The sequence below is a fragment of the Cutaneotrichosporon cavernicola genome (genome assembly GCF_030864355.1).
Source record: "Cutaneotrichosporon cavernicola HIS019 DNA, chromosome: 3".
NCBI classification, from domain to species: domain Eukaryota; kingdom Fungi; phylum Basidiomycota; class Tremellomycetes; order Trichosporonales; family Trichosporonaceae; genus Cutaneotrichosporon; species Cutaneotrichosporon cavernicola.
Window position 1 is genome coordinate 3,080,962 of NC_083395.1, and position 26,986 is coordinate 3,107,947.

At 60.1% G+C, this 26,986-nt stretch overlaps 12 protein-coding genes across 12 annotated transcripts; 5 read left to right on the forward strand and 7 right to left on the reverse strand.

The window, feature by feature from the left end:
- Positions 1-22: 22 nt before the first annotated feature.
- Positions 23-1,020, reverse strand: RIP1 (uncharacterized protein; the record flags this gene model as incomplete). Its single annotated transcript, XM_060599690.1, has 3 exons — positions 23-366; positions 485-760; positions 837-1,020. 3 exons carry the CDS (start codon positions 1,018-1,020, stop codon positions 23-25), a joined length of 804 nt encoding a protein of 267 aa, XP_060456358.1.
- A 459-nt stretch (positions 1,021-1,479) lies between these two features.
- Positions 1,480-2,474, reverse strand: CcaverHIS019_0311640 (uncharacterized protein; the record flags this gene model as incomplete). The annotated part of the gene is made up of 3 exons (XM_060599691.1): positions 1,480-1,695; positions 1,786-2,294; positions 2,399-2,474. The coding sequence occupies 3 exons, from the start codon at positions 2,472-2,474 to the stop codon at positions 1,480-1,482; spliced, it is 801 nt and encodes a 266-aa protein (XP_060456359.1).
- A 344-nt stretch (positions 2,475-2,818) lies between these two features.
- On the reverse strand, positions 2,819-4,051 carry CcaverHIS019_0311650 (uncharacterized protein; the record flags this gene model as incomplete). Its single annotated transcript, XM_060599692.1, has 2 exons — positions 2,819-3,562; positions 3,848-4,051. 2 exons carry the CDS (start codon positions 4,049-4,051, stop codon positions 2,819-2,821), a joined length of 948 nt encoding a protein of 315 aa, XP_060456360.1.
- An 860-nt stretch (positions 4,052-4,911) lies between these two features.
- On the forward strand, positions 4,912-7,051 carry CcaverHIS019_0311660 (uncharacterized protein; the record flags this gene model as incomplete). The annotated part of the gene is made up of 4 exons (XM_060599693.1): positions 4,912-5,282; positions 5,317-5,818; positions 5,874-6,202; positions 6,268-7,051. 4 exons carry the CDS (start codon positions 4,912-4,914, stop codon positions 7,049-7,051), a joined length of 1,986 nt encoding a protein of 661 aa, XP_060456361.1.
- A 379-nt stretch (positions 7,052-7,430) lies between these two features.
- CcaverHIS019_0311670 (uncharacterized protein) lies at positions 7,431-10,370 on the reverse strand (the record flags this gene model as incomplete). Its single annotated transcript, XM_060599694.1, has 9 exons — positions 7,431-7,520; positions 7,583-7,593; positions 7,634-8,727; positions 8,763-9,080; positions 9,118-9,225; positions 9,259-9,524; positions 9,565-9,828; positions 9,862-10,034; positions 10,100-10,370. 9 exons carry the CDS (start codon positions 10,368-10,370, stop codon positions 7,431-7,433), a joined length of 2,595 nt encoding a protein of 864 aa, XP_060456362.1.
- A 378-nt stretch (positions 10,371-10,748) lies between these two features.
- DED81 (uncharacterized protein) lies at positions 10,749-12,762 on the forward strand (the record flags this gene model as incomplete). The annotated part of the gene is made up of 2 exons (XM_060599695.1): positions 10,749-11,141; positions 11,449-12,762. The coding sequence occupies 2 exons, from the start codon at positions 10,749-10,751 to the stop codon at positions 12,760-12,762; spliced, it is 1,707 nt and encodes a 568-aa protein (XP_060456363.1).
- Positions 12,763-13,277: 515 nt separating this feature from the next.
- On the forward strand, positions 13,278-14,008 carry CcaverHIS019_0311690 (uncharacterized protein; the record flags this gene model as incomplete). The annotated part of the gene is made up of 4 exons (XM_060599696.1): positions 13,278-13,304; positions 13,362-13,498; positions 13,632-13,671; positions 13,703-14,008. 4 exons carry the CDS (start codon positions 13,278-13,280, stop codon positions 14,006-14,008), a joined length of 510 nt encoding a protein of 169 aa, XP_060456364.1.
- A 1,020-nt stretch (positions 14,009-15,028) lies between these two features.
- On the forward strand, positions 15,029-15,873 carry CcaverHIS019_0311700 (uncharacterized protein; the record flags this gene model as incomplete). The annotated part of the gene is made up of 2 exons (XM_060599697.1): positions 15,029-15,073; positions 15,106-15,873. 2 exons carry the CDS (start codon positions 15,029-15,031, stop codon positions 15,871-15,873), a joined length of 813 nt encoding a protein of 270 aa, XP_060456365.1.
- Positions 15,874-16,987: 1,114 nt separating this feature from the next.
- On the reverse strand, positions 16,988-20,035 carry CcaverHIS019_0311710 (uncharacterized protein; the record flags this gene model as incomplete). Its single annotated transcript, XM_060599698.1, has 3 exons — positions 16,988-17,286; positions 17,319-19,921; positions 19,980-20,035. The coding sequence occupies 3 exons, from the start codon at positions 20,033-20,035 to the stop codon at positions 16,988-16,990; spliced, it is 2,958 nt and encodes a 985-aa protein (XP_060456366.1).
- Positions 20,036-20,598: 563 nt separating this feature from the next.
- On the forward strand, positions 20,599-22,420 carry CcaverHIS019_0311720 (uncharacterized protein; the record flags this gene model as incomplete). Its single annotated transcript, XM_060599699.1, has 6 exons — positions 20,599-20,688; positions 20,719-21,664; positions 21,699-21,809; positions 21,843-21,917; positions 21,955-22,052; positions 22,085-22,420. 6 exons carry the CDS (start codon positions 20,599-20,601, stop codon positions 22,418-22,420), a joined length of 1,656 nt encoding a protein of 551 aa, XP_060456367.1.
- Positions 22,421-23,102: 682 nt separating this feature from the next.
- Positions 23,103-23,334, reverse strand: CcaverHIS019_0311730 (uncharacterized protein; the record flags this gene model as incomplete). Its single annotated transcript, XM_060599701.1, has 2 exons — positions 23,103-23,210; positions 23,242-23,334. 2 exons carry the CDS (start codon positions 23,332-23,334, stop codon positions 23,103-23,105), a joined length of 201 nt encoding a protein of 66 aa, XP_060456368.1.
- A 964-nt stretch (positions 23,335-24,298) lies between these two features.
- Positions 24,299-26,896, reverse strand: CcaverHIS019_0311740 (uncharacterized protein; the record flags this gene model as incomplete). Its single annotated transcript, XM_060599702.1, has 4 exons — positions 24,299-25,710; positions 25,752-25,982; positions 26,017-26,703; positions 26,746-26,896. 4 exons carry the CDS (start codon positions 26,894-26,896, stop codon positions 24,299-24,301), a joined length of 2,481 nt encoding a protein of 826 aa, XP_060456369.1.
- Between the last annotated feature and the right edge of the window lie 90 nt (positions 26,897-26,986).

Consider the following 26,986-nt stretch of genomic DNA (forward strand, 5'->3'; position numbering starts at 1 on the left):
AATACTGTTGTGCATGATTTGTCTAACCGACGACAATCTTCTCCTCGGCGTCGTTGAAGCCGTACTCGGGAATCTCGAGGTTGAGCGGCGCAGGGCCCTTGCGGATACGGCCCGAGATGTCGTAGTGCGAGCCGTGGCAGGGGCAGAACCAGCCTCCGTACTCGCCAGCCTCGCCGATGGGGACACAGCCGAGGTGGGTGCAGACGCCAAGCATGACGAGCCACTCGGGGCGCTGGGTGCGCTCCTCGTCCGTCTCGGGGTCACGGAGCACCTTGACGTCGACCGAGCGCGCCTCGTCAATCTCGTCGGGGGTGCGGTGGCGGATGAAGACGGGCTTTCCGCGCCACTTGACAATGAGGTTCTTGCCTAGCGTTAGTTGATTCTAGTTGCGCCTTTGATCTTGGGGTGGCGGCGGTGGAGGCAGGGATTTTCCCGAACACAAACGCCAAGAACCACCTGGCCATCGCAACAAACTCAGACTCACCCTCGGGGATGGCACCCATCTCAACCTCAATCTTGGCGAGGGCGAGGACGTCGGCCGACGCCGACATGTTGGAAAGAAGGTCCGAGACCATCGACTTTGCGCCCGAAGCCGAAAGAGCACCAATGGCGCCGACCATAAAGTACTGGATGGTGCGGTTCGACGACTCGTTGCTCGTCTTGTACGCGCTCATGTTGGGGACGCCGTTCTGGTCGCGGCCGGCGAGCGCGCGCGACGAGGTGTGGATGCGGCGCTGGTTGAACACGCCTGTTGGGTTGGCTGGGGTTAGCGGTGTTGAAGAGACGAGCGAGGTCAAGAGTAGATGACCGGTTCTTCCGGCCAAGCCAACACGCACCATTGACACGGAGGTTAGACACGCCGTTGGCAGTGTAGGTCGCAAACTTGGCCGGGGTGTCGGCGCGAGGGGCGTGGTGGTGGTCAGGCTGAGGGGGGAGGTTGAATGCGGCGCGCGCAGCCGGAACACCGGACGCGAGGGTGCGCACGGTAGGGGCGAGGTTGATGCGGGTGAGGGAGGCCATTTTTGGCGCCGCGAATAGAGAGTGGTGAGGAGGGAGTGGGAGATGGCGATGAGCAGTAGAGCGAGGACAGAGCCGAGCTAGCAACTGGCTCACCCGGAGCCAGAGCCAGAGCCAGAGCAGTCGAATCCAGTTGCCCCCATTGGGCCTCGGAGCCACAACTCACCCCGGGCAGAGTCGGGCCAGGAGGGGGGCGGCAAACCCTCTTACAGTGCATTCTTGGTTTTCCCCGAATCGCCGAAAAGGTGGCGCAGACCACGTGGCTTTCACCCGTTTCATGTGTGTACCCATCTAGTCACTAGTACAAGCGTGTAGCATACAGCGTGCAGTGAGCAGTATGCTACGCGCAACTCGCACGCCAGCTGGCCAACCCCCGCTCCCTTCTGCGCAATCTCGCCTCATCTCGCGTCATTTCCCTTCCCTCCTCGCTGCAGAATGGCGTACATGCAATGCTGGTGTTATCTACGAAACGACGCCGCCAAGTCCCTGTGCGCTGTTGCGCACCCGCTCGGCAGCCTCAATGAGTGCGGGGTCGCGCAGCTGCTCCTGCAGCAGCGGCAGAATGTGCAGGTGGTATGCGCGCTGCGCCGCCGGCGAACCAAGGTGCGTAAACACGCCTCCTATAACCGCCTCGACTGTCAGGCCCTTGACCTTTGAGTATCCACCCTCACGGCCAGTCTGGGGTCAGCCAACTTGCTGCAAATACTGTCGGCATCTCGGCAATCGCGTGCCCGTGCGCAAAAGTCTGGTGGCACACCGCACACTCACCTCGTTCTGATCCCAGCGCATCACCTCGCCAAGCTGCCACCGGTCACCGACCACACGGCCAAGGTTGTTCTGGTGCCGCAATGCGTCGAGTTTCCCCGCAATGTCCTTTCCGCGCAAAAAGTCGGCAGCGTACACGGCATTCGTGGTCGGCATGGACGAGTGCACAAACATGGCCATGTAGGCTGCGAGTGCACGGCGGCCAACAAAGCCCAGCCGGGCGTTGTGCGAGACCTGCGACTGTGCCATCTCAGCCTCGGTATAGGGAGGGGGGTGGGCGAGGCGGTGCGCGAAGCGGTACGACTTGTGGGTCAAGATCTGGAGTGCGAGCTCGGGGGGGAACGTTCCGGCGGGCAAGGAAAGGATAGATGAAAGGTAGGCGGACGCCTCGTCGCCGCTCAGCTTGCCGCGCTCAGCGGGCAGCACGGCGGGGTAGAGGGGAGCCTTCGGCTTGGGTGGCGGTGCAGACGTCGCGGCAGTTGGCGTAGGAGCCTCGGTCGCGAGCGCGCGAGCTGCGAGGTGGGAGGAAGCGGGAAATTTCGGCAGCGCAACATCGAGCAGGTGGAGGAAGAAGAACATCAGTATACTGTCCAACTCCCAGGTATGGTCTACTCACAGCATCGTGGCCTCCTGTTGGTCCTAAGGGCTGCGCGGGGCGCGGCAGAGAGCGCGCGCACACACGAAGTCGACATGTTCGACATCTCTCGAATGCGGGCGGAGCAAGACGGAAGGGTGGTTCCGGGCAGATGCGACCGTCACAAAATCCGGGAGTTTGTTGGCGTAGAGTGCCGGGGTTGGCGGGATGCCGTTTTAGAGTGTGAGAGACAGAGTGAGCTCGCTACCGCTGGACTGGTGCTCGCTGGGTGCAAAGTTGGACTTGAGGCTAGACAAATGTCCACATCTGGACCTGAGTGGAGGTGCCTAACGGAAAATCGGCGTTTGTCGGTGAGTGGCACTGGACTGGGTGAGTTTCATCTTTCATCTTTCATCTTGAAATCTATGCATGTATTTCTACAATCTGCCATAGCAGCAAGCACTACATTATCACTTTCCAGAGGGGGACGAACAGCGACGCATTCCAGCCCAGTAGGGTAGCCTCCCAAACAGGCCAGACACCAAGGCGCGCCATGCCGTCGACGAAGAAACCAGCCGACCAACCAAGCCAGAGCCAGACGTACGCGAATCCCGCAGCCCGCTCCACGAGCGTGAGGAGGGGTCCCTCGTCATGACGTTGGATACCGCGGGCGCGCTTTATGGCGCGAAAGCGGGGTACGAGGAAGGCTTCGGCGGCGATCGCGATGGGCTGGACGAGGAAGAACGGGGAGAGACTGAGCACGTCGCGCGCGTTGATGGTCTCGCGGCGCCCGAGGGCGTCGAGGAGAAGAAGAACAGAGGAGATGTCGTGATACAGCCCCGACAAGGTGAACACGAGCACCGACTTGATGAGGTTGGACCACGCCGTTGGAGGTGGGGATGGGGATGGGGATTCCGCGAGCTGGGGTGACGAGTCCGAGGCAGCCGACGCGCCATTGGGGCTAAACTCAATGGGCGTGGAGCTGCCGGACGCAGGCCGGGTGGTGTCGAGCGGGCCGGGCCGGTTGCGTAGCTTGCCGTTGCGTAGCTTGGTTGAGCCGCCGAGTGTCGGTGCCGAGTCTGAGCTCGGCTGGGTAACCGCACGCCGGTACAACTGCAGACCACTTGGAGGGAGACCGAGGACACCTTCACCCAGCCCGACCCACGCCCAGATATGATACATCCGGCGGTTGTACTGCTTCCACGCCTTGGGTCAGCTTGATTCTGATGCGGAATGCAAAGAACCCTGTTGTGAGAGGGGTGTAGGCGTGGCGTGACAAAGACAAAGCCGCTCTGTCACTCTGTCAAGGACAGAGCTCAAGACTGACACAGGAGCAAGTTGGAGCCAAGACTGACACAAGAGCAAGTTGGAGCCAAGACTGACACAAGAGCAAGTTGGAGCCAAGACTGACACAAGAGCAAGTTGGAGCCAAGACTGACACAAGAGCAAGTTGGAGCCCCAACGTTCCTGCGGCGAACGCATGATGGGGACGTAGCCGAGGTAGGCCCATGAGCCAGCGATGAAGGGTGCGAGGGCGGCGCGGGCCAGCCGCCATTCCGGCGTCGGAGGGGAGAGGAGGGCGAGGATGTGTGCAGCGATGAGGACGGCGAGGCCAACGTCGAGCAAGGTCAGAGCGCGCGGCTTGGGGAGCATGGCGCGGAGGGTCTTGAGGCCGTCGACGATAGTAAAGGTCATTGGATGGTGAGTGGAGAGAGTGCTTCTTTTCATGTTGGGTTGTGGCTGTGGGGTTTACGCGTCGAGCGTTGAATACGATCAAGGCTTGTGCGTTCGTGTGAGGTGACTTGCTTGACAGGGATGCGAGATTAGAAACGACAAGGCTGGGGTACTGGCGTACTACTGGCGTACTGTAGGGGTATTGTACTGGGCTAGATTCTGTGGCGCATGCATGGCGCAACTTGCAACATCTGGTGCGCAAGAGAACCAAACAAGGTCCCACCAGCGCAGTTTCGGAAATAGCACAGTTATCCGGTGTCCGGTGCGACATTCCACTCGAGGATACGTACGTATGCATAGCAATAGATATATCAGTCGGCAGTCAGCAGTCAACTGCGCTACAATCGTCGCGTCGCTCGAGTCGAAAGTATTGACAAGGTCTGTGCCATTCCAAGCACTGCCGTGCGGTATGCATCCGGGAGAGGGAAGAGGGTGTGAGGTACCGAAGCGGCCCGAATGCGTGATGAGCAGATTACCCGCCTGGCGAGTTGGCATCGTTCCTTCCAACATCCGACCCGACATGGTGGGCGCTCGTATCGATAACCTACCGCGTATCGCCGCCGCGGTCATGGCGTCGAGCCAGTGCATTCGGGCGAGATGAGCCCGACATAAGGAAACCATGAAATCCAATACTGGATTTTGGATGACGGCCGAGAACCCGTCACGGGGATAGAACCACACCGTGCCTCGATACAACCAGGCAATGACTCGAATCGAACCACATGACCACTCGGATTATTAGACATGAGATATTGATCTCCAGCCGACTTTTACTATTCCATCTTCATCTCACTCCCTCCCACTCCCCCCCACTCAACGCAATGTTCGGCTTCCTGCGCAACCAGAGCCGGGCGGGTTCGCGCACGTCGTCGCCATCACGCCGCGGACCACGGATCTACATCAACGTTCCCAGTTACGGCGGCGTGTTCATGACCCGTCCCGCCCCGGATGCCGATCACGGCTCGGTCTCTACGCTGGCCGATATCGATACCCGCGGGAGGGAATTGCATGGCGAAGTCGAGATCGACTTGCCACGCGGTACTGGTCGGCGGAGGTGTCGTGCCGTACGCGTCACCCTGCGTAATGTCAGCCGGCTACACATGGGCGACGAGAGGGGGTGGGAGGAGGATGTATTGTTTGAGCGAACGCTCGAGGTTAAAGGCGCTATTATTCTCGAGGAGGGTGTCACTCGGTATGTTTTGATGGAATGCCGCGCTGACCAAAAGATTCAGCTTTACCATTGTGGTTCCATGGTCACTTGCGCCGTATGATGTTCACCCGACCGGATCGATTAATACTACGATCCACGCAGAGGTCGAGGGTCTCGCTGGCAAGACGCGCAAGACGCCCTCGCCAGGCTCGTCATTGGCCAACACGCCTTCGGGGACGCCGAAACGCGGACGCTCGCCTGTGCGCCAGCGCTCTGCCGTTCTGCCAGAGAGCCGGGGATCGAGCGGGAGCGGGACGCCAGTCGAGGTTGGAGATGGGTTTAACGCACCAGGAACACATGAGATACTCTCACAGATGCTCGTGTCGTGGAGCGATCCATCCAGCGCAGCGGCCGACGAGGCCGAAGTCAAGTGGTTGACTGGGACGGTCAAGACCAACCGCTCCATCACGCTACTGTACAATCCCGACCCGAGTAATGGTGTTTCGACGCTCGATGAGAGGCGGCGCGGCGATGTCGACGGCCTCGGCGCGTTCGAGGTCCGCTACCTGTCCCAAGTTGTGAGTCGAGTCTGAGAGTTCAGCGGTTGGCTGCTAGAGCAGCGCTAACGCCCAGTGGACAGTCTGCGCCCTCATGAACATCATGCTCAACATGTCCCACCCAGACCCCAAGACGACCATCTACTACGCCCGCGTCTCGATGGTGCAACGGGTCGCGACAATGTCACCGCGTGACGACGCGGCTACTACCAAGCCGCGTATTTCCAACACAACCTTCCCGTTGTGGGAGAAGGGTATCAAGCCACCACCACAGCGCCCGACGCAGGGCACTCCGGCAATCTGGCGCGGAACAGAGGCGGGCGGAAAGGACGAGGGCGGGCTCTCGCTGATTGGGAGCGCGCGCTTGCCGACCGACGAGACGGGCCGGCCATCGACTCTGCCTCTGTGAGTAGTCGTTCATCTCCACTGCGCGTTTCCCGCACTCCGACCTTGGCCCAAGCTGACACCAGCGTCCAAACCCCCATGTCGACATCCCACGCAATCCTCCTGGAAGTCTTCTACTCGGTATACGGCGAGGACGTCTCTGGCAACAGCCTTCCTACACCGGCACAGGGCCACCTCCGCCTCCTCAAAGTCGACAAGCCAGTGACGATCCCTTCCTGCGCCTTCATTCCCGACGTTGTCGATCTTCCCTCATACGGCTCACACAGCTTCTCCTCGGAAGCATGCAAAGTCTGCTCCACGCCGGCCGCAGAACAACTATGCCGCCTCTGTACATCCTCAGTGCCCCATGTCCGGCACGACCATCCCCCAAAGAGGGTCGGGAACGAGAACGGGATCTGCCCCGACTGCGAGTATCGGTTCGTGACGGACGACGTCAAGAATAAGTGGGCGGACTGTGCGTGTGGGCTCAGTCTGCAGGCGCTCGAGGCGCGTATGCGCGGTGTGGATCTCGAAGATGCGGGGGTCGAGCCGGCTAGTGAGAGGAAGGGGAGGGAGATGGTGTACAGCGGGGCGAATTCGGGAACGAGCACGCCGGCCATAGGCACGAGTGCCAACACTGTGAGCTCGATGGGTTCGCACGTCGGGAACGCGCGGGGAGATACCACGCCGACCACGCCGGGAATGACCACGCCGGGAATGACCACGCCGGGAATGACCACGCCGGGAATGACCACGCCGGGAATGACCACGCCGGGAATGACCACGCCGATGACCACGCCAGGTGGCAACACACCGGAAGCGACGACGCCGGCAGCGACAATCCCAGACGCACCACCCGCGTACGAGTAAAAGCTCCACCTGATCCGTGTCGCAAATAGAAAACAACTACTAGATTAGCATTGACTGAACAGGCCTGTACTGTATGTATCATTACTCTTGCCATCACTCTTGTTCTCACTCTCGCTCACATTGACTGCCTCGTGTATTGCTGTTCCGCCACGCGACTCCTGACACATCCATGTCCCATGCAGTTGTTGCCTGGAATGCTGTTCTTGTTCCCAACTTGCGCCCAACAACTGTGGGAGCCTACATACGGCCAAGTATGCATGTAATCCTAGATACATCCTTGTGTGCATGTACACCATGATTCAGGTCAAACAGTACCCAAGCACGATCCCCAGTATGAATACATGTATGTTGAGGCGTCTGCGGTTCTCCGGCTGCGCAGCTAGACGGCCAGGCGCTGGAGCTTGGTTTCGAGATCTTTGTCCGGCTTGACGTCGAGAGTGCTGGTCGGCTGTTCCTTGACCGTCTCCTCCTTATCTTCAGCCACCGCCTCTGGCGCATGCCCGTCCCCGGCCCTACCATCCATAGACTCACGCTGTCCGGCACTGTTGAGCTCGATTGACAGGCGCCGTCCGTTCTCCCCACTCCGTCCGTCGACAATCTTGTGACCATCACCGCTTGCCCACCCGTCGACGCTTCCGCGGCCCATGTCCGAGCTCCTGCGCTCCTTGTCAACACTCCGCCGTCCAAGGTCGACAGACCGGCGAGATAGCGCGACACTAGCGCGCTGCGCAGGACTGCGACCCGCCTCGCTCCGCTTCTCCATGGTCGCGCTGTCCTCCTCACCACTCTTCCGCTCGCGGTTGACGGCGTCGACATCAGGTTTCTCGGCGAGGTGGGCCCATAGAGCTATGGCCTTGGACTCGCGATGCGTCGGTGCGTCGACGCTCTTGCCTACCCGCTTGGCGAGGTCGGGGTTCGCGAGGCCGGCCAGCGCGGCCAGTGGCGGGCGATCGCCAGCAAGATCGCGGGTCAGGAAACCCTGCTTCTCGGCCTCCTCGCGGTCGGCCGCCCGCAGGTCGCGATACTTCTTCAACTCTTTGGCGTACTTCTTGTCCCAGACGGCCCGCTTGTTGATCCACGTCTGGATCGGTCCTGCACTCGTGACCCGCCCGATGTGAGGCCGTAATGTTGGGTCGAGTGCCGGGATGCCGTCCTGCTCCATCGGCGTGATGCGTCCGTGTATGCTCACACGCTCCGCCACTAAGTGACTGTCCACCCATGCTGGCCGCAAGCCCCGGACCCGGATGTGCTCTCGAACAGGATGCTGGGTGTGCTGGAAGTGTACACCAGTTGGCGTTGTGGGCTCTTCATCGCTCGAGGTCGGCGGCCCCTCCTCCAAGTCCGTTTCAGAGCCCGAATTGCCTCGCGACATGGGAAGAGATGTGGGTTCGCTCGCCAATGGCCCTGGAGCGCGTTCAGAGAGTGGTGAAGTCTGTGTGTCCTTCCCACCATTAAGAATCGACACGTCCACCGAGCGCTTCCGCTTCCAAACTGCCCAGATAGGTTCCGATGCAGTGCTACTATGTCGTGAGGGCTCTGGCGGGGCTACGGTCGTGCCCAGAGAGCTCATTGAGAGGCCCATCTCCTGTGCTGAGTCGGGCGCGCTATTTGCCCTCGACGGCATGGCTCGCGAGCCGCGGCTCTGCGCTGCGTCCTTGAACGCCCAAATGTTGAAGCTGTATGTTAGCAGAGGTAAACCGAACAAGCTCACTTTGCTGTCCCTCTAAAGATTTGCTTGGCACTGCGCGTCCACGCGAGTGTGGTAGCAACGTGACATGCACCCTCGAACACTTGCATCTCGACATAGGTTGGCGGGTACTTGTCCACGAGGGCGGCCTCGTTGGGGTACTCGGCGAGGGTCGCCTCCGACGGCGGGTAGAGCGTGGGGTGGGAGGCCTTGTGCGCCACGTAGATGATTTCGTCGCGTAGGAGCTCGGCGCCACCTACTGAGATGTATAGAGGACACAGGCCACCAAGAGATCCATTGTTTATGGGAGAGACAAGTGGGTGGGTGATGAGTGTGTTTGGACTAATGTCAGCACCACACGCAAAGCTCACGAGCTCACCAGTAGAGCTGGATCTGGTCGTCGACAGTAACATCCTTGCCGTCCAGCTCAACCTTTATCCCATCTCCAGGAATCGGTGGCCAGACTTCGCTGGGCTTGTAATGGAAGCTAGTGTGAGCTCTGTCTCAGCAAACACCTCACCCGACGCTAGGAATGTAGTCTCCACCGTCCCATTCCATGATACTTGGCATAGAGTGGGTCAGATCAACCCATGGCGACATGAGACTGGCAGCCGCAGGCATGGGAAGACCCATCTCGCGGATCACGACCAGCAGCGACAAACACATGCCGCCGCCGGCCGAGTCTCCCATGAAGATGATGTTCTCGGGCGCGATTGGCATGTGATGTCCCGGGGGCGGGTCGATGAGATACAAGTACGCAGCAATCGAATCTTGGAGGCCGCAGGGCTGTGCGAATCAGCAGGGGGCTCCAGAAACATGGGCTCACGAAAGGATATTGAGGACTGAGGCGGTAGTTTGGCACAAAAGCGCGAGCACCCGCTTTGCGTGCATGCCGCTGGATCTGGTATCTGTGCATGTCCAGCGAGGAGAAGAAGAATGCACCTCCGTGGATGTAGAGGATGACGCGGTCCCCGACGACCTCTCCTCCGCTGTCATCCTTGACCGCTCCCGAGCGGCCCCGGAATGAACCTATCCAGCTTTTGCGCTTCATGCGCTTCACCTCCTTGCGTTTCTCATAGTCCTTGCGCATCTTCGGTGAGCCCGTGCATAACCCCAGACATACCTCGATCCACTCGCCCTCTAGCACCCGCCCGCGAACCTGCCACCACTTGCCGCCGCCGACAAGCTTCAGTCCCTTTCCGTCGGGGCCGTACGACTCGAGGTGGCGCGTGAGGATGTCTGCTGCATCTGCGATCAAGGATTCGGGGATGGTGACTACCTTGCGCCGCACCCATCCTGTTTGTGTCAGTCGGTTCACGAAACACCCCGGCCGCCAGTGGCCGGGGCCCGACAAGGCTCACGCGGAACGGGCACCGGCTGCGCAGTGAAGCCCTGGACTTCCTCGACACCGTGGCGGCTTGCAAAGTCGAGGAAGCGGCGGATGACATTGAGGCCCTCCTCGTAGCGCAGCTGGTTGCCGGGGAGCGTCTCGAGGCTTGTTGGGGAAACCGAGGAAGATTTAGCATTCCGGGGTCTACGCCTTGTTGGCCAAGTAACACAGTGGGAGAGGAATGTGGAGACAATGGTGGGACCTGCGGCAAAGGCAACGCTGGTCGTGCCGTAGGCAGGCATTGTGAGAGAGGAAGGAGACAAGAGTTGATGCGAACAACAAGGAGACGGAGATGCAGATGCAGATTATTAATTAGAGCATGCGTATTTCTCGTATCTAACTGATTACAGCATCAGGAACAAAAGCACAAATTACCGTGCGCCATGCGCCACTCGGTCATACCCACCTCCACTCCACCGTACTTCTTTGTCGGACCACGTGTCAAAGTAATGACGTGGGGGAAAATACCCCGTGGGGTTGAGTCGAAATTGATTACAGTTGATCTCAAGTTGACTCGTACTGGCCTGGCGAGCAGCTCAAGTCTCAATCTCTACAAAATAAGGAAGTAAGGTTGCAAGATTGGCATCTCAGTCTTCAACTTCACTCCAACCATCATCAACATGGCATCCCAACTCCCCACGCTTTACGTGGACGAAAAGAAGGGCTCCGACACGGCTGCAAAGGGCACCCAGGACAGCCCCTTCGCAACCCCCGTCGCCGCCTACCTCTCCCTCAACCTCACCGCCGACAAGGAGCCCCTCAGCGTCTGCCAGATCCTCACCGCCAAGGTGACCGAGGACAACAAGACCGAGTGGGTCGAGCTCTCTGGTGCCGGCAAGAAGAAGCTCGCCAAGGGCATCGACGCGCAGCGCAAGAAGGCCGCCAAGGCTGCCGCGGACGGCGAGCGCCTCGCCAAGGAGGCCGCCGAGACCGAGGCCCGCCACAACGCACTCCGTGCCGAGGCTTCCAAGGTCAAGCTCGTGGAGGACTCCAGCAAGCCCACTGCCACCCTGGTGAGTCGAGAGGTTTTGACGGGCGGGTCGTGGCGCATCGCACTTTTGGTGCACGGGCTGGAGCACGCGGCGCCGCGGCTTTAGCGTGCTAGGTCCTTGCTCTGAATTGTGCCAATTGCGGTCGAGCCGCTGAATGGCATCAATTGTGTGTGAGACAGGACGGCGTCGTCCGATGTCTGAGTGCGATGTTCGAGTTTGAGTCGAACAACGCTTTCGCAGTTATCGGCGCCATAATTCAAGTCAAACCGTTGTCTCACACTCACTCTACTCAATTCGAAACATTGTTGAGCAACACGCTGACCTGCAGGCTAGGGCCAAGGGCCTCCCCGACCACACTGACAAGCGTGTCCGTCTCCAGGGCTGGGTGCACCGCTTGCGCAAGCAGAAGACCAACTCTTTCGTTGTGCTCCGTGACGCCTCTGGACCCCTCGTGCAGCTTGTCCTCGCCGGCGACTGCATCAAGACGGTCGACGCGCTGGACCTCACAATTGAGTCGACCATCGAGATCACGGGTACCGTCCAGAAGGTCAAGGAGGGCCAGAACGCGCCGCAGGGCATCGAGGTCGTTGTCGACTGGTGGAAGATTATCGGGCGCGCACCTGCTGGTGATGACGCTTTCGAGGGCCGCATCCAGGCCGATGCCGACCCATCCACCCGCGCCGACCTGCGTCACCTCGAGCTCCGTGGCGAGACCGCCACGGCTGTGATGCGCTTCCGCGCCCGTCTCCTCCGCGCGTTCCGTGAGGCGTTGGACGAGATCGAGTTCACCGAGGTGACGCCGCCTTGCATGGTGCAGACCTCCGTCGAGGGTGGTTCGACCCTCTTCTCCTTCGACTACTACGGCGCTCCGGCGTACCTTACCCAGTCCTCGCAGCTCTACCTGGAGACTGTGCTCCCCTCGCTCGGCAACGTGTACTGCATCCAGGAGTCGTTCCGCGCGGAGAAGTCGTTGACGCGCCGCCACTTGTCCGAATACACCCACTTCGAGGCCGAGCTCGCGTTCATCGACTTCAAGGACCTGCTCGACCACCTTGAGCACATCATCACGTCGGTCGTGGACAAGCTCCTTCAGGACCCGGTCGCGTCCGAGATCCTCAAGCAGCTCAACCCCGGCTTCGTGCCTCCCCAGACGCCCTTCATGCGCCTCGACTACCGCGACGCGATCAAGTACCTCAACGAGCACGGGATCAAGAAGGAGGACGGAACTGACCACGAGGTCGGAGACGACATTGCTGAGGCGGCTGAGCGCAAGATGACGGACCAGATCAACCGGCCCATCATGCTCATCAACTTCCCCAAGCACCTCAAGTCGTTCTACATGAAGCAGATTGCGGGCGACGAGGACTACACTGAGTCGGTCGATGTGCTCATGCCGAACGTCGGCGAGGTCGTCGGTGGCTCGATGCGTATCTCGGACTATGACGAGCTCATGGCTGGGTACAAGCGCGAGGGCATCCCGCACGAGCCATACTACTGGTTCACCGACCAGCGCAAGTACGGCACTTGCGAGCACGGCGGCTACGGACTCGGCGTCGAGCGCCTGCTCGCGTGGTTCCTCGACCGCTACACTGTCCGCGAGTGCTGCCTGTACCCGCGTTACATGGGTCGCGCGAGGCCTTAGTGTAAGAGACATTAGATCATGAATGTAAGCGCGTGTGATGACTGGGTTCAGAGGGTGCGTTTTGTTGGCAAGATTGGGGGAAACGAAGTCGGACAAAAACGATTAGGTCGGATTCGCTCCATGACTGATACAGTAGCAAACGCCAGTGCGGGGAGGAGGTTATTGAGCGTGCCACCTCTTCTGGGAAACATTATGGCCATCCTCGTCATCGGCAAAGTGGGCCGGGAAGCTGGGAAAGAACAGAACGCCACAGTTTGGCACCATCAGTCGCTGCTGGGACCCCTTCCCTTGCGCTCGGCTCGGCGCAGCGCGCGGCGCGACCGGCAAGCCGTTCGCACCACGGGTACCCGTGTGCTCAAGGCGAACTGCTGCGCCGCACCAGTCGGCTCTCCACTCCTCCCACCCCTCATCATAAATAGCTGAAACGCACTGACATCTCCTCATCATAAGTAGCTGAAACGCACGACATCTCCTCATCATCAATAGCTGAAACGCACGACATCCCCGTCCACAACATGACGGACGAACAGCCTTTCCCTGACGTGAGTCGACTTTGGCCCTGCTGAGTCTAGGACTTGACTTGGCTCTACTGACTGTAGGACTACGACGACTGTGGCCCTGACAGCGGCGACGAAGAAGACGACAACGAAGATGACGAAGAAGACAGCGACGAAGAAGACGACAGCGACGAGGAAGACGAAGAGCGCGGCCGCTCACGGTCAGTCAAGGAGCTTGGGTAAGGGTGATGAGGGAGCGAGGTGAAGTGAAGGGGTTGGGTGAGAAGGGCAAGCCATAGCACCAAGCTCGTAACCATCACTACTCTATGGATATATTCTGACTGGGATCCACCTAATGACTTGGCACACAAGAGCGCGCCAGATGTACGAGTACTCGCCACCTTTCGAATACGTGAGTACCGCGCTGGTCTGGCTCATGGTAGGACTGGGTTGACTGTGACCCCTCGGACGGGGAGGGTAGCGAGGAGGACGGCAAGGACGGCAAGGACGAGCCCAAGGACGACGGCAGGGACGAGCCCAAGGACGACGGCAGGGACGAGCCCAAGGACGACGGCAAGGGCGATGACGTTACAGAGGAGGACGAACCCAATGACGAGGACGGGGACGAGGACATGACTACCCAGAAGGTGTCCGAAGAGGACAGTGACGCAGAAGAGGACAACCAGGAGGATGGCGATGAGGGCCAGGACAAGGACGAGGACGAGGACAAGGACAAGGGAGAGAAGTAAAGTAGAGAATGCACAACGTACAGGAGTCTAGGAATACACATACTTCTGTCTTTTCCACCATAAATCCATTTTTCCTTTCATCATGGACTGTCGGCGGAGGAAGAGGACCAAGACGACCAATCCGATTATGTGGTGGTTATTGTACAGGAGCCCGTTGATAGCGACGGGGAGCGGGAGTGTAACGACGAATACTAACCCTCGACTCGATGTGCTGTTGAGAATAACTGTTAGTGTTTCTACTGCTGACAAAGTGCCAGGGCTGAACAAGGCTCCTCTTCTCGCACCACTAGAACTTGCCACAGCATATAACACGCTGCAAATGCTCACTTTCCCCATGCTCCACAACATGCGGCCTACCACCAAATAGGTAGAAGATAATCTGCTTGAAGGAATCAGGGATTGGTTCCATTCGATCCGGCGCCACCTTGCATAAGCTTTCGCGCCGTTCAAGAAGAGAAGCAAGACAAGAGCACTGACCCTCACCCGTCCGCAGAGAATCCCGATGTAACCGGGCACAGTTCGGACAGTTCCTATTTCCGTGCCACTTGTCAGACCCAGAGACCTAGAGGCGCTGCACAGACGGTGGCGGCGCCACGGTCCAGACCGGGGTGAGGCCTCACGGTTGCTGGTGCCGGGGTTCGGGCTGATGGGTCTGATGGGGCTTGCAAAGAGCAAGAGTCTCTCGCACTCTTCGTTTTGGTTGTCACACACTCACTGCCCACGCTGTCCACGCTGCACTTGCAGGGCAACGGGAACAGAGACCGGGAACATGGTTACTCCTGACATGCACACGGCGCAATGTACACGCTCGCTACAACTCCGATCTTCCCATGGTGACTATGACTGTGGTGACGGTTGGTGACGACCCCAGAAAGCGCTCGCACCGCGGCCACTGACCTTTTCCACTCATGTTCGCACATAGCTGCTGCCTCATAAGCCCAGCGTCCAGCTCCAGCTCAGCTCCAGCTCCTTGTCCAGCTCCAGCTCAGCTCCAGCTCACTTGCGCATCCCGAGCTCGCAATGTCCTCTCCCGGTAGTCCAGCGCCAACGACCGCCTTCCCACTGGTAAGTTGATCTCCCAACTCGGCTGACCCCAGCTCCCCGATGAGCTCGACGACGCCGTGTACGATGCGTATGTCGTCTTTGTGGCCGACAACTTGCGGGGATGGCTGTCGTCTCGCACGCTCTCAGTCTCTCGCTCACGCAGCGCATCAATCCCTCCCACGCCGGCACTCACCACCGCTCCATCGACCCCAGACTGTTCGGTACGCACTCCAACGACGCCATTCCCAACCATACTGAGTGGTCACGCTGTACCACCTCGCTCGTCCAGCCTTCCTCTCGTGCGTGCTAGCCCGCCCAATCCCTCTATCAAGCACCGGATATCAGCCCCAATGCCTCTGCGGACCTCGTGGAACCGCTCCAGCACGGCCCACGTCTCCCTCCGCTCATCCTCCACTCTCTCCAACTGTACTTTGAGCTCGAACCTCTCCCATTCCGCCTCGATCTCGCGTCTCAGTCACTCCCCGAGCTCGAGCTCGAGCTCGAACCTCGGCCACTCGACAAGCTCGAGCCTCAGCCACTCGAGCTCAAACCTCAGCCACTCGACGAGCTCGAGCCTCTACAACCCCTCGATCCTGGATGCCCAGGTACACCCGGTCCGTGCCTACGACCCGTTCACGGACGGGTTCACGCACAACCTCACCAAGCGGAGCATCATGTCTGAGCACTTTGAGCTGCCCGACCTCCCGCTCCCACCAGCCGATATCTGGCATCGCGGGTCGAACAGCAGTGCATCCTCGGCTCTGCCGAGTATCAAGGAGGTCAATGAGGAGCGGCGGCCGGTCGAGCGCGTGTGGTGGTAGACACAGGAAGGGCGGCTGGCCCGCCAAGATAAGAACGTGCTTAGACACAGGCATGGGGCGGCTGGCCAGCCAGATAAGGACATGCTTAGACACATAAGGCGTGGGCGAGGATGCGGTGACGAAAAGCAGGGTAGAGAACGTGTTGTAAGCATGTGTCCATCGTTCATCTCGTTAAGACCTCTGTCCCTCGATGGGAGAGTCGAGAGTCTCGATTCATGGGATGTATATGTTGTTTTACCCACCGCCTCACCACGCCCCACAGTCGCAACTCGGGTTGAGGTAACGAGTAGTGTATTGCTCTCGGATCTGCCAGGCGGGTGGGTTGGCCCTGTGTCCACGTGTGAATCACTTGCGGCGCCACTCCCGTCCACCAACGGCAAGACATGTGCGATGTAAGCATGTGAAAGGTGTCGATTGGTCCTGGAAGAGGACTGACATCGCAGACGCGTGTGGTTTGTGGCTTACCTCGCGCCTATGCGGGTTTGTGGCTTACCTCTCCCTCTCCCTCATCCCCATCTCGCCCCGTGTTCTTTTCCCACTCCCGCTGAGCATGGCAGCTTCCTTTCCCACTCGCTGATCATGGGAGCGTGTGAGCGATACTGTACCGAGCGTCATATAAGCATCATATACGCGGCTCATCACCGTTCCATCCCACCATCCCCACCCATTTCCATGTCTCGTCGTAAACCGCGAAACACCCTCCCGCCCGACTGGGAGCCTACGGTGGGTACATGTGTGTCGGTGCTGATGCCAGTGGCTCGAGGAGATTAGCGAAGACGAAGACGAGGCGTCAGACTGGTCCGAGGATGAGGATGAGAGAGAGGGGGAGGATGAGGATGAGAGAGAGGGGGAGGATGAGGATGAGAGAGAGGACGAGGGGGAGGGGGAGTGAGGGCGAATGAGGGCCAGGAGGAGAGGAAGAGACGAGTAACGATGCAACCGTCGTGGTATACGACGCTGGCAGTTGGAATGCAGCCACGAATCGAGTCGGCATTCAAGGTGTACTTTGCTGGGTCCTCGGTACTGTAACCTCGGTCGAACAATCCTATCGCACGTAGTCCCACTCAACGACCACCCCTCAACACATCATGCATCCACTACCACACCCACCAACCTAGCCGTACTCGGCGATCACGCTCGCAGGCTGCACATACTCCCCCAGCGGGGCGTACGGCACGTCGTACCCGAACGCAGGGAGGGCTCCGAGTTGCAGGCCCCGCTCAGTTGTAGTCCACTGCGGAGCGGCCGTGATGCCCAGTACAAGAACCCGTTGGCCGTACTTGTACTCTGGTGTGCCGAGTGCGAGGCCGTTTTGCGCATCCAGTACTGAGATGAGGTCGGGTACGCCTGCCACGATCGCCTCCTTTCCATCCACGATGTGTTTACAGAGCAGGTTCTCGTTCTTGAATGGGACTGGGGTTAGCTTGGATTTTACGCGTGGTTACTCTTCATGACGCCCTCGAAACGTTGTGTTGGAGTGTCTTCCTCGGTCGCTAGTGCCTGTATCGTGATTTCGCCATATGTGTGGCCTTTGTAGATGTGTCTGCTGACGTCGGTCACCTTTCCTGCAAAAAGGACTTTGGCGGCTTTGTCACCGCCAACCGCGTCGACGAGGACGCGGCCCACGTTGCCTATATTGGCCTGTTTCGTGGCGAGAGAGACAGCGCGTCCCAGCCGCCATGCCTGCGACACCGTATTCCGCACGAGAGCTTTGCGGAGAAAAGCCTTGTCGAGCGGCCGACAAGCCACATCGGCATGTGTGCCCATCTCGACACAACCAGCACGCATGATCCGGTCGATGTCAGTATAGTGCTTGGCGCTGGTCATGAATGTATTGTTCCCATTACCCGAGCACATTGCGTTTGGAAGACTCATTTCTCCGCGGTCGCCCTTATCAAAGACATTGACAGTCGTCTGCCAGCCCGTCGGGTAAGCGCGGCCCATGAAGTCGCCGTCGATGACGGGAATGTCGAGGTATTTCGAGCTGCCGGCGGCCATGAGGTGCATGCCGTTTCCGCCGCCGATTTCGAGGGCAGCAAGGCCGCCGACGCGCTTCAGTCCGACAAAATCGACGAGCGCACGTGTTGCCTCGCTCGGATCACCGCCGTCCAGGCGCTCAAGCACGACTTCGGGCGACCCAATACCGCCTCCCCACACGACCTTGTCGTCGGGCCCCAAGCTCTCCAGATCCATTACCCGGACAGTGCCGCCGGCACGCACAAGCTCGCGGATGGCGAGCATGGTCGTGGCGGGGTTTCCACCGCCACCCGTGCCGAGGATGTAGCAGCCGTCGGCGATCCATTGCAGGTCGAGCTCGGAAATGACCCAATGCTTACCCTCGATCTTTGGCTTGTAAGCTAGAATATCCGCCGCAGTTATCGTCACATCCGATGTCGGCAGGGCGCCCTTTCCGTTCGCGGGCTCGACAGGCTTGACGGGCGAGCTCGTGTCCCATGACAACGCACCACCAGCCGCCTCAGTGTCGTCCAGCGCCGCCGCGCCAGTCCACTCCCCAGCGGCCTTGACGTAGAACCGGCACTTGCCGGTGGTGTAGGCGATTGGGATGGCCTCTGACTCGACCACGGTTGTGTGGGCTGGATCCGCGCCATTCGCAATGGCGCGTGCAATGGCGCGCGCTTCCACCTCGCGCTGCACAGTTGTAATGGATTTTATACTCGTGTCCTCGAACGTATCGATGACCGCTGAGATCTGGGCACAAGCCGCTCCGACAGCGTTGGCCTCGCCGTAGTGCGGGAAGCGATGGACCTTGCTCACGCCGGCCAGCTCGTCTGGAACGAGAATCGCACCGCCGCCAACGAGGTAGACTGGGACGTCGGCTGTGCTGGTCTTCATACTGTCGATTGCGAGTTCGATCATCGTCTTTATGCGGGCCTGCGCACTCTCCACCATCGCCTCATCAATTTCTGCAACGAGTGCAGCATTCCCAATCCCATCACCCTTGCCGGCAGCCACGGCGATGTCTGTAGCCACGAGCGTGCGTCCTCCAAAGCACAGCGCTTCCTTTGTGATGAGGTACCCAACCGAATCAGGCCCGACCGTTGTCTTGTTGCCCTTGCGTACCCGCGAGCCGCCGCCCAGCCCCATAGAATGAACATGCGGCATGGAGAAGTTAAGGGGCACGCCCACAAGTTCGTGGAACGCCCCAGCCTGTCGTGGAAAGCCTGTGGGGAGGAGCACACCGATCTCGGTAGTGGTTCCGCCGACGTCGATGACTAGCGCCGTCTCACGCTTAGCCCCCGTCAGCGAGGCGAGGAAGTGGGCGCCCCGCATCGAGTTTGTAGGTCCGCTCGAGAACGTCCGAATTGGGAGCCGCGCAGCCTGCTCACACGCCATGAGCGTGCCGTCATTGGAAGTCAGGAAGACGGGGCAGTCGAGGTCAAGTGCGGCCGTTGACGCGCGGAACCCCTCAACCGTCCTCTCAGCAAAGGAGAGGAGGGCAGCGTTGAGGATGGTAGCGTTTTCGCGCTGCAGGAGCCCAATGTTCGCCACGTCCTTTGACAGGGTGACGCGCACATTCGGGATTTCTGAGCGGATAATTGCTCCAACCTTTTCTTCTTGTCGAAACTCCTCATCGATAGGGGAATAACACCCGGCCACCGCGACGGACCGTACCCCCATCTCCCGGATTTTGGCACTGATGGAGCGGATCTCGGCGGGGTCGATGGGGTCGATCTCGCGTCCATCCACCTCGAGGCCGCCACGAGCGAAGAACACTGGTCCTTCAAGTACAGCCCTCAGTTCGTATGGAAACGATGCAAAGGGCGGACACAAGCGCGAGAAAGGGCCGCAGAGACGCACAACCGCCACGCGGTCGAGCTTGGCCGCATCCCGCTCGATGAGCGAATTGACAAACGACGTCGTCCCGATCGCGACCGCCTGGATACGGTTCTTGTCTACATTTGCTTTCTGGAGGGTTGCGGCAATCGCAGCCTGAATGCCCTCGGCGACGTTTGGCGTCGTGGGCGCCTTGTATGCTGCTAGGACGGGGTCGGCGCAGCCCGGTGTCAGGTCCAGCACGACGGCGTCGCTGGGGTTAGGGATGGAATTGGCCGAGGTATGCCGAGATAGAGATACGCTGTACTCACGTATTCGTTCCGCCGACGTCGACGCCGATGCGCAGTGGTGAGGCGGTGACGGTCATGGTGGAGTGGATGAAGAGGAGGGAGTGGAGCGGAGATGAGTGGAGCGCTGGCTTAAGCTGTGTTGAGCGATGGCAAGGCGCGACTGTCCATATCTTACATGCGGGCGTTGGCGGTCATGTGGGCATGTGGGGTGGGGGTGGGGGTGGGCGCATGTATCGACGTAAGTCTCCACCTTGTCGTTCCTCGAGTTGTTGATGCCCACACGGCGCTTATTGAGGGCAAGAACATCGAACGGCGTGCTGATGCCCACACGGCGCTTATTGGGGCAGGAACAGCGAACGGCGAGTGCTGGCAGGTGCGGGCACCTCGGCAGTGTGGGCTTCAAGGTTATGTGGGCGATGGAGGCACGAGTCGCAGCCGTCGTAACCAGTCGGGTTGGTTGCCCAAGCTCACCTTCAAGTGGCGACCAACCTTGCCCACTCTGTCTGCAGTGCCTATACGCTCGTCTCGCTCGTCGCTCGCTGACTCGCTCCAGCTGATCCGAATGGACTGCCCACCACCGCTCCGACCTCCGCAACAAAAGGGAGCTGGCCAGTACCCTCCTCTTGATTCCAACTGTATCATGGCTGGTGTAGCGAGCAAATCGTGGGCCAAAAGGCTACAAGTCAAGCAGCGTGCCGGCGAGGAAGACGTGTGGGAGCAGAATGCCTGGGTGCGTTTCCCTATTCCACTCTGACACAAGCTCAACCGCGACAACGTCCCCCTGCCGCCGTCCCGTCGTACATGGGGCTACTGGTCGTACGTGGGGTTCTGGGTCACGACCGGCGTCAACGTCTCGGGGTGGTCTGGGGGTGCGGCGCTGCTCGGTCTAGGCCTGACTGTCGGGCAAGCGATGGCGGTGACTGTCGCTGCGCAAGCCATCATCGTCTCGGTATGGATCTTGACCGGGTGGGTTGGGGCGTACTGGCACGTCTCGTTTCCCATGTGGAGCCGCTCGGTATGGGGCATCAAGGCAGCTTACTTCCCCCTCATCAATCGGATTATTCTCTCGTTTACGTGGACGGCGACACAGGGTTGGTTTGGCGGACAGTGCCTCAAGGTCTTTCTCGGCTCAATGTTTCCATCCATTTACAGGATGAAGAACACACTGCCAGAAAGTGCGTTTATGACCAATGCGGATTTCATGTGTTTCGCCCTCTTCACCGTCTTGACCATGCCTCTGCTTCTTATTCCGCCAGAACATATTAGGCGACCGATGGTGTTTGTATGTTTCACAAGCACAGTCACGGCATTCACACTGTTTATTTGGAGTCTGGCGCGCGGACACGGCGGCGGACCACTCATGAAGCCCGAAGGACTCGCTTTGCTTGGTGTTGAGCCGGCTCGTGGGTCCCAGCTCGGCTGGGCCGTCGTGTATGGAATCAGCACGTCGCTGGGGTCGATCTGCGCTGGAATCCTCAACCAGAGCGACTATACTCGTTTCGCTATACGTCCAAGCGCCCCATTCCTTACTCTGGCACTATGCCAACCTGTCGTTGGCACACTCACAAACCTCATTGGCATTGTATGTACCTCTGTCGCGGCACAGCATTATCCCGACGAGGGACTGCTGTGGACGCCGTACGAGCTCCTCCGCGTTGTACAGAAACACGGTGGACCTGGGGCACGTGCCGCCGTCTTCTTTGCATGTAAGTTTGTCCATCACCACAAGCTGATTTCCAGGTGGCGCATTCGTCCTTTCCCAGTGGGGCATTAACGTGCCGGGTAACCTCCTGGCGGGAGGCATCGACCTCACCTCATTATGGCCGCGATACCTCAACATCCGTCGTGGCGGTGGGTTAAACAGACAATAACAGCTGACAGCAGCATACATCACCCTCGCAATCTCGGTGGCCATGTGTCCATGGGCGCTGCTCAGCGGTTCCAACACCTTCCTCTCGGGTGAGTTGTTGTCCGAGGGGCTTACAGCTAACTCCAGTGATGGGCGGGTACGCCGTCTTCCTGGCGCCGATCACTGGCACTCTTGTGTTTGACTTTTTCTTTGTACACCAGCGTAAACTCAAGCTCACAGCCCTTGTCAGCTGACTTGCGTTCAAAGCTGACAGCAGTACGAGTGCAACTCGTCGTCCATCTACTACTATTGGAAGGGTGTGAACTGGCGCGCTGTAATCGCATGGGCATGCGGTGTCGGGCCCCTCTTCCCGGGATTCCTCAACAACGTGGCTGGTACTCGCGTCCCGGAAGGAATCAAGAAACTGTACTTTCTCTGCTGGCCTCTGGGCTTCACTGTCTCAGGAGTAGTGCTAGTTGTCCTGTCCAAGGTCTTCCCGGTCGCGGGCGTAGGCGAGGTGGACGAGCTGGACGTCTTTGGCACCAAGGGCGAGCCGGAGACGACGCGGGGTACGGCCAAGGACGAGTTTGTGGTGAATGAGCTGCAGTCGTGAGGTGTGAGACATTCCACGGACTGCAAGTTGCAGATATGTCCGGTTCCTGTGCCTGGTATGCAATGTAGGCTGTGCTGTTAGTTTTGGGCCAAAATGCAAGGCGGGAGGTGTTTTGACGATTGCGCAGGCGTGGCCGAGAGCTCTCCTGGATCGGTCGATCTCGGCCCCACGACCGCAAACTCTATTCCGAGAGTATGTGACTTGTAGCTCGTCGCTGCTGAGGCTGGAGGCTGGCCCATCCCCATTCCCGCGTGGTCGCCTGGAGGCGGTGTCAGTCAATCCTCCCTCGTGGCATCCTGCTGCGTCATCCTCGCCAGCACGCCGTCTTGGAAATGGGTCTAACCTGGTGGTCTTGGAAATGGATGGCGTGCGGGGGGCGTGCGGGGGGTGTCTGAGCGTTGTGCGGGGCACGGCTCGGGGTCAGGCTCGGGCTCGATAATGTCCGAGACGGGGAAGGTAAAATGCCTCACTAGGGACGTGCGGGGGGGGGGAGGGGGGGAGAGGGAAAGGAGACGCCAGGCAGAGGGGAAGAATGGAGACAACGGACACGGACACCTCTACGCGGCACTCCAGTGCTATCATACTTTGCTCCACTGCTATCATACATGGTCGTACAACTGTTCTAGTCTCCGGCTCTGCCGTGTTGAGCTGCCTCCCTTATGTCTTCTGATCTGTTGCTGTGCTATTCGTCGTCGTCCTCGTCCTCGGCGTCCATAAACTCGTCGTCGCGGTAGCAGCACCACTTGACGATCTCGTCATCTGTGACTCCGTCCAGCGCCTGTTCGTCGGCCTGGCGTCAGGTGTGTTTTCGGGCGACTCACGACGCGGACAAAGGCTGGGACGGGGGATGGTGGGGTGTGGGTGTGGGTGGACTCTGGCGGGGGCGTGAAGAAGCGCATCAGAGGTGGCGACATGGTGTGGAAGAACAAGTTGGTAAGTTGTTGGACTGAACTAAAACTCTAAGAGTGTTTCGGGTCGTCTGTCGTGGGCTGAGCGGCGAAATCGGACGACTGAAATCCCTCGTCCCTCCCGCTCAGGGTAAGAAGCATGCTTCCCTTTTCTGTAGTTTGGTCACGCTGCAAAATCCCGCACAAATCAGAGCCAGTCTTCTGGTTCTCTCGTTCCCTCTCTGTGCCTCGCCAGCGTCTTATTCTTCTTGCGACTGGAATACGAGCAGGGAAAAGACGACTCAAGAGTGCGTACGGATGAACAAATCAACGAATCAACAGATGTAGAGTATCGGCTACATGCCACGCTGATCGTCCGAGTGACTACCTGCTCAGCGAGACGACATATGACAACTGGTGCAGTGTGAGTCTGCAGTGCAGTGCGGTGGAGCACCCTCGTACCATGCCTTTACGTTGACACGACGGCAGCGTTACTTGTACGTACGACCTGGACCACTCGACGTCAAGGTTCGTCGGGGCGATGCCATTCCGTGATAGTGACGTGTAGTACAGCGGGGAGGCTACGGCAGCAACGGCATGGCCCTGGGCGCTGGGATTTCCATTTGTTGGAGCACGTTGCTCCACAGTCTCCACGAGCCAAATCCCTTGGCACCCCAAGCCAAGCCAGCCTCCAGCCAGCCTAAGCCTCAGCCTCAGCCCAGCCTCAGCCTAAGCCTCGCCAAACCCTGCCTGCGTCGTCCAGCATCACCCGCACGTGCACCGAACCGCTCCTTCGGAAACTTTCTCGGCGCCCGGCGGCCAGCCATGTCGCACTGCACTTGGCCCGACGCACTTGGCCGTTGGTGAGAACGTGCCGTTGCCAGTCAGGAGCATGCCATGCCGTCGTCGACAGCCACAGCCGGTGCATAGCCCATGTCTACGTCTAGTTGCACCACGTCGCATCACATCACATGCCATGCAATGCCCTCCCCTACCTCGCCGCAACCACCACCTCGAGCACTGGCGAGATGTCAAAGTCAAAGTCGCCCTCCATGCCCGTCAGCCGCAGCCGCTCGATGCGATGCACCCCATCCCGCAGCGCAAGGAACCTGATCCGCGCAGCCAGGCTCGCCCCAGGCAGCAGCGGGCCGCACCGCACGTCAGTCTCCAGAGCCACCAGCGCCGGTGCAGCAGCCTCGTATTGCGCCAACATGGCCCCGAGCACCGCGTCGTCGACACCGTACGTCGCCTCGTCGGCACGGCGTCTCCGCCGCACCGACCAAAGGTCGCGGATACGCGTGTCCGCTTCCCGCGCAGGAACCGCGAGGCGGAATCGCCGCACCGTGTCGGTGCGGTTGTGCACAAACACCTCAATGCTGAATGTGTCGAGGGCGTAGATTGTCCCCGTCGTGTCTGGCGTCAGAGGGGCTGGTACAATTCCCCCCTCTTCCCCAGGGAGGAGGCGAACAGAAACGAGGAGACCGTGCCCGTCGCCGGCGTAGCGGCCGCTCATGACGCGCCCAGAGACCACCTGGCTTGGGTGGTGGCCGTTCGGGCGCCCCGGATTGGTCACTACCCGCCTGTCGTCTGGGAGGAGGTTGGCTAACGCGTACCGCCTGTCACCTGCAATAGCGTTCAGAGTCGGCGCAGCGACCTTGAGAGTTGGTCGGTTCTGCTTTGGCGCAGGAGGAGGCGGCGGGGCGGGCGGAAGCGTCGAGTAGAACGGGCCGAGATCGAGGTTGCAGTTCCACCTGCTGTGGAAGGGGGCTGTGGGGAACGTCTTGGCCCCAGACTCGAGGCGGTAGGGGCGGCCAGTGAGGACAATCGCGACGACCCGGTTCTCCTCACCCTTGTGTCGCGCGACCTCGGTCGATCCGGGCGACGACGCGATCGTCACTGCGTACAGCAGGTTGTACTGCTCGTGCGCAGCGAGCTGGAGCGGGAACACGGTATCTGGAGCTGGTGTACGTGGCGGCGATGACGAGCTAGGCTTGCGCACTGTCGTTCCTGGCTGGCAGACGAGCTCGGCCGTCGCCTTGGCTCCCTTACCTCCAACCTCGACAGCCACCTGCTCCACCTCGAATGCGTATTCACTCGAATCGGCGCCGTTCTCAATCTCGACGCAGACGACAATTTTACGCTCAACGCTGTCCTCTGACTCGTCAGCTGCCGCCCCAGGCGGGAGGAGCTGTGGGAGGAAGAGGGTGCGCATGCGCACCCGCAGACCCGGGGAGAGTCCCAGCACGCGACGGAACGACTTGCGCATGGTCGTGCCGGCGCTGACCGATAGTTGTATCGGCGCGGCCGAGGGGATAGACTGCGGTCGGGGTGTTCTGCTCGGCGGGATCGAAATGGACATGTCCTCCATAAGCGTAGGTCCAAGGCGCGACGACGGCACCGGGGCTGGGGTCAGCAGTGTCCTCCAAATGACTGGGCAGACTCACTCGCAGCCAATCCTCCCAACAGATCGACCTCCTCCATGTGCGCGAGGTCGATATGCTCCTCCTCGTCGTCGTCGCCGTCGTCGACGCCAACATCTTCCGTCTGCACGCTGGCTGTCGTAGCAACAGACCGGATACTGGCAGTATCCGAAACGACCTTGCGGGGCTTGGCGCGCAGTGTAGCCGAGGCCGTGATCCCTAGTACGGGGTTGGCGATTTGTGTGCGGACATACACTAATGTCAGCTCCATTGTCAGGGGACAACATACCAACATTCATCTCGCCGACCCAGACAGCAACCCACCCCTCGTCGGTGTGTACGAGGGTAGGACGGCTACCGTCGACAGCCACCTCGCCCTCCCATACTGTCACCCCTTCCAAATCAGCGTATTCCTCGGCGCCGGGTGACATGGCAGGCACAGGCCGGGGCGTGAGGGGTGGTCCACCCACACCACTCTCGGTGACGGGCGGCCGGCTGGGTTGGTGTGCGGCAGACGTAGGGGTGGGCGGGATGGCGTGGGGGGTGTGAGGGGTGTGAGGAAGAGGGATATTGGGGAGATTGAGCGTCAAACCAGCATGTGTCCCGGCCGCGGCTTGTGGGGTCGCCAACCGCGGGGGGGAGATAGGCGACGGCCGTTGTTTCGTCGGCGATCCCTTCGGCGTTGTATCTTTTCCCACTGGCGGGGGCGTTGTATCCTTGCCCACTGGCGGGGGCGGTGCGAGGCTACCCCGTCTCTCAAAGCCCACTGGAGGGCCAAGGGGAGGCAGGAACGACACGGTGGCCGTCATATGCAGGTGTTTCGTGAGGGCGGAGAGTTCGGGGGGTGTCCCTGGTGGACTGGGATTGGGACTGGAGGTGGGGAGCGCGTTGGTGGGGAGCGCGTTGGTGGGGAGCGCGTTGGTGGGGAGCGCGTTGGTGGGAAGGCGCAGCGAGACGGCGTAGGACACCTTCTCGTCTGGTATTAGCTGCAATCTTCCATCTCCGAGATCCGACGCACCGAGGAACACTGTATCGCGCCCGGGTTGCGCCGTCACGCCCGCCCACCATGCCGCACGCTCACGGGCGTCGGACGGTGGAGGCGCAACACCACCCACCGGGACGACGATGTCGAGCTGGGCGGCGTGGAAGTATGGCTCGAGAGAGGGCATGGGTGGTGGGACGAGTCAATGTGACGACGCGTGAGGTGTCTGGAGGGTGAGGTGGAGGGGAGGTGGAGGGTGGAGGTTGGATGGGGACGG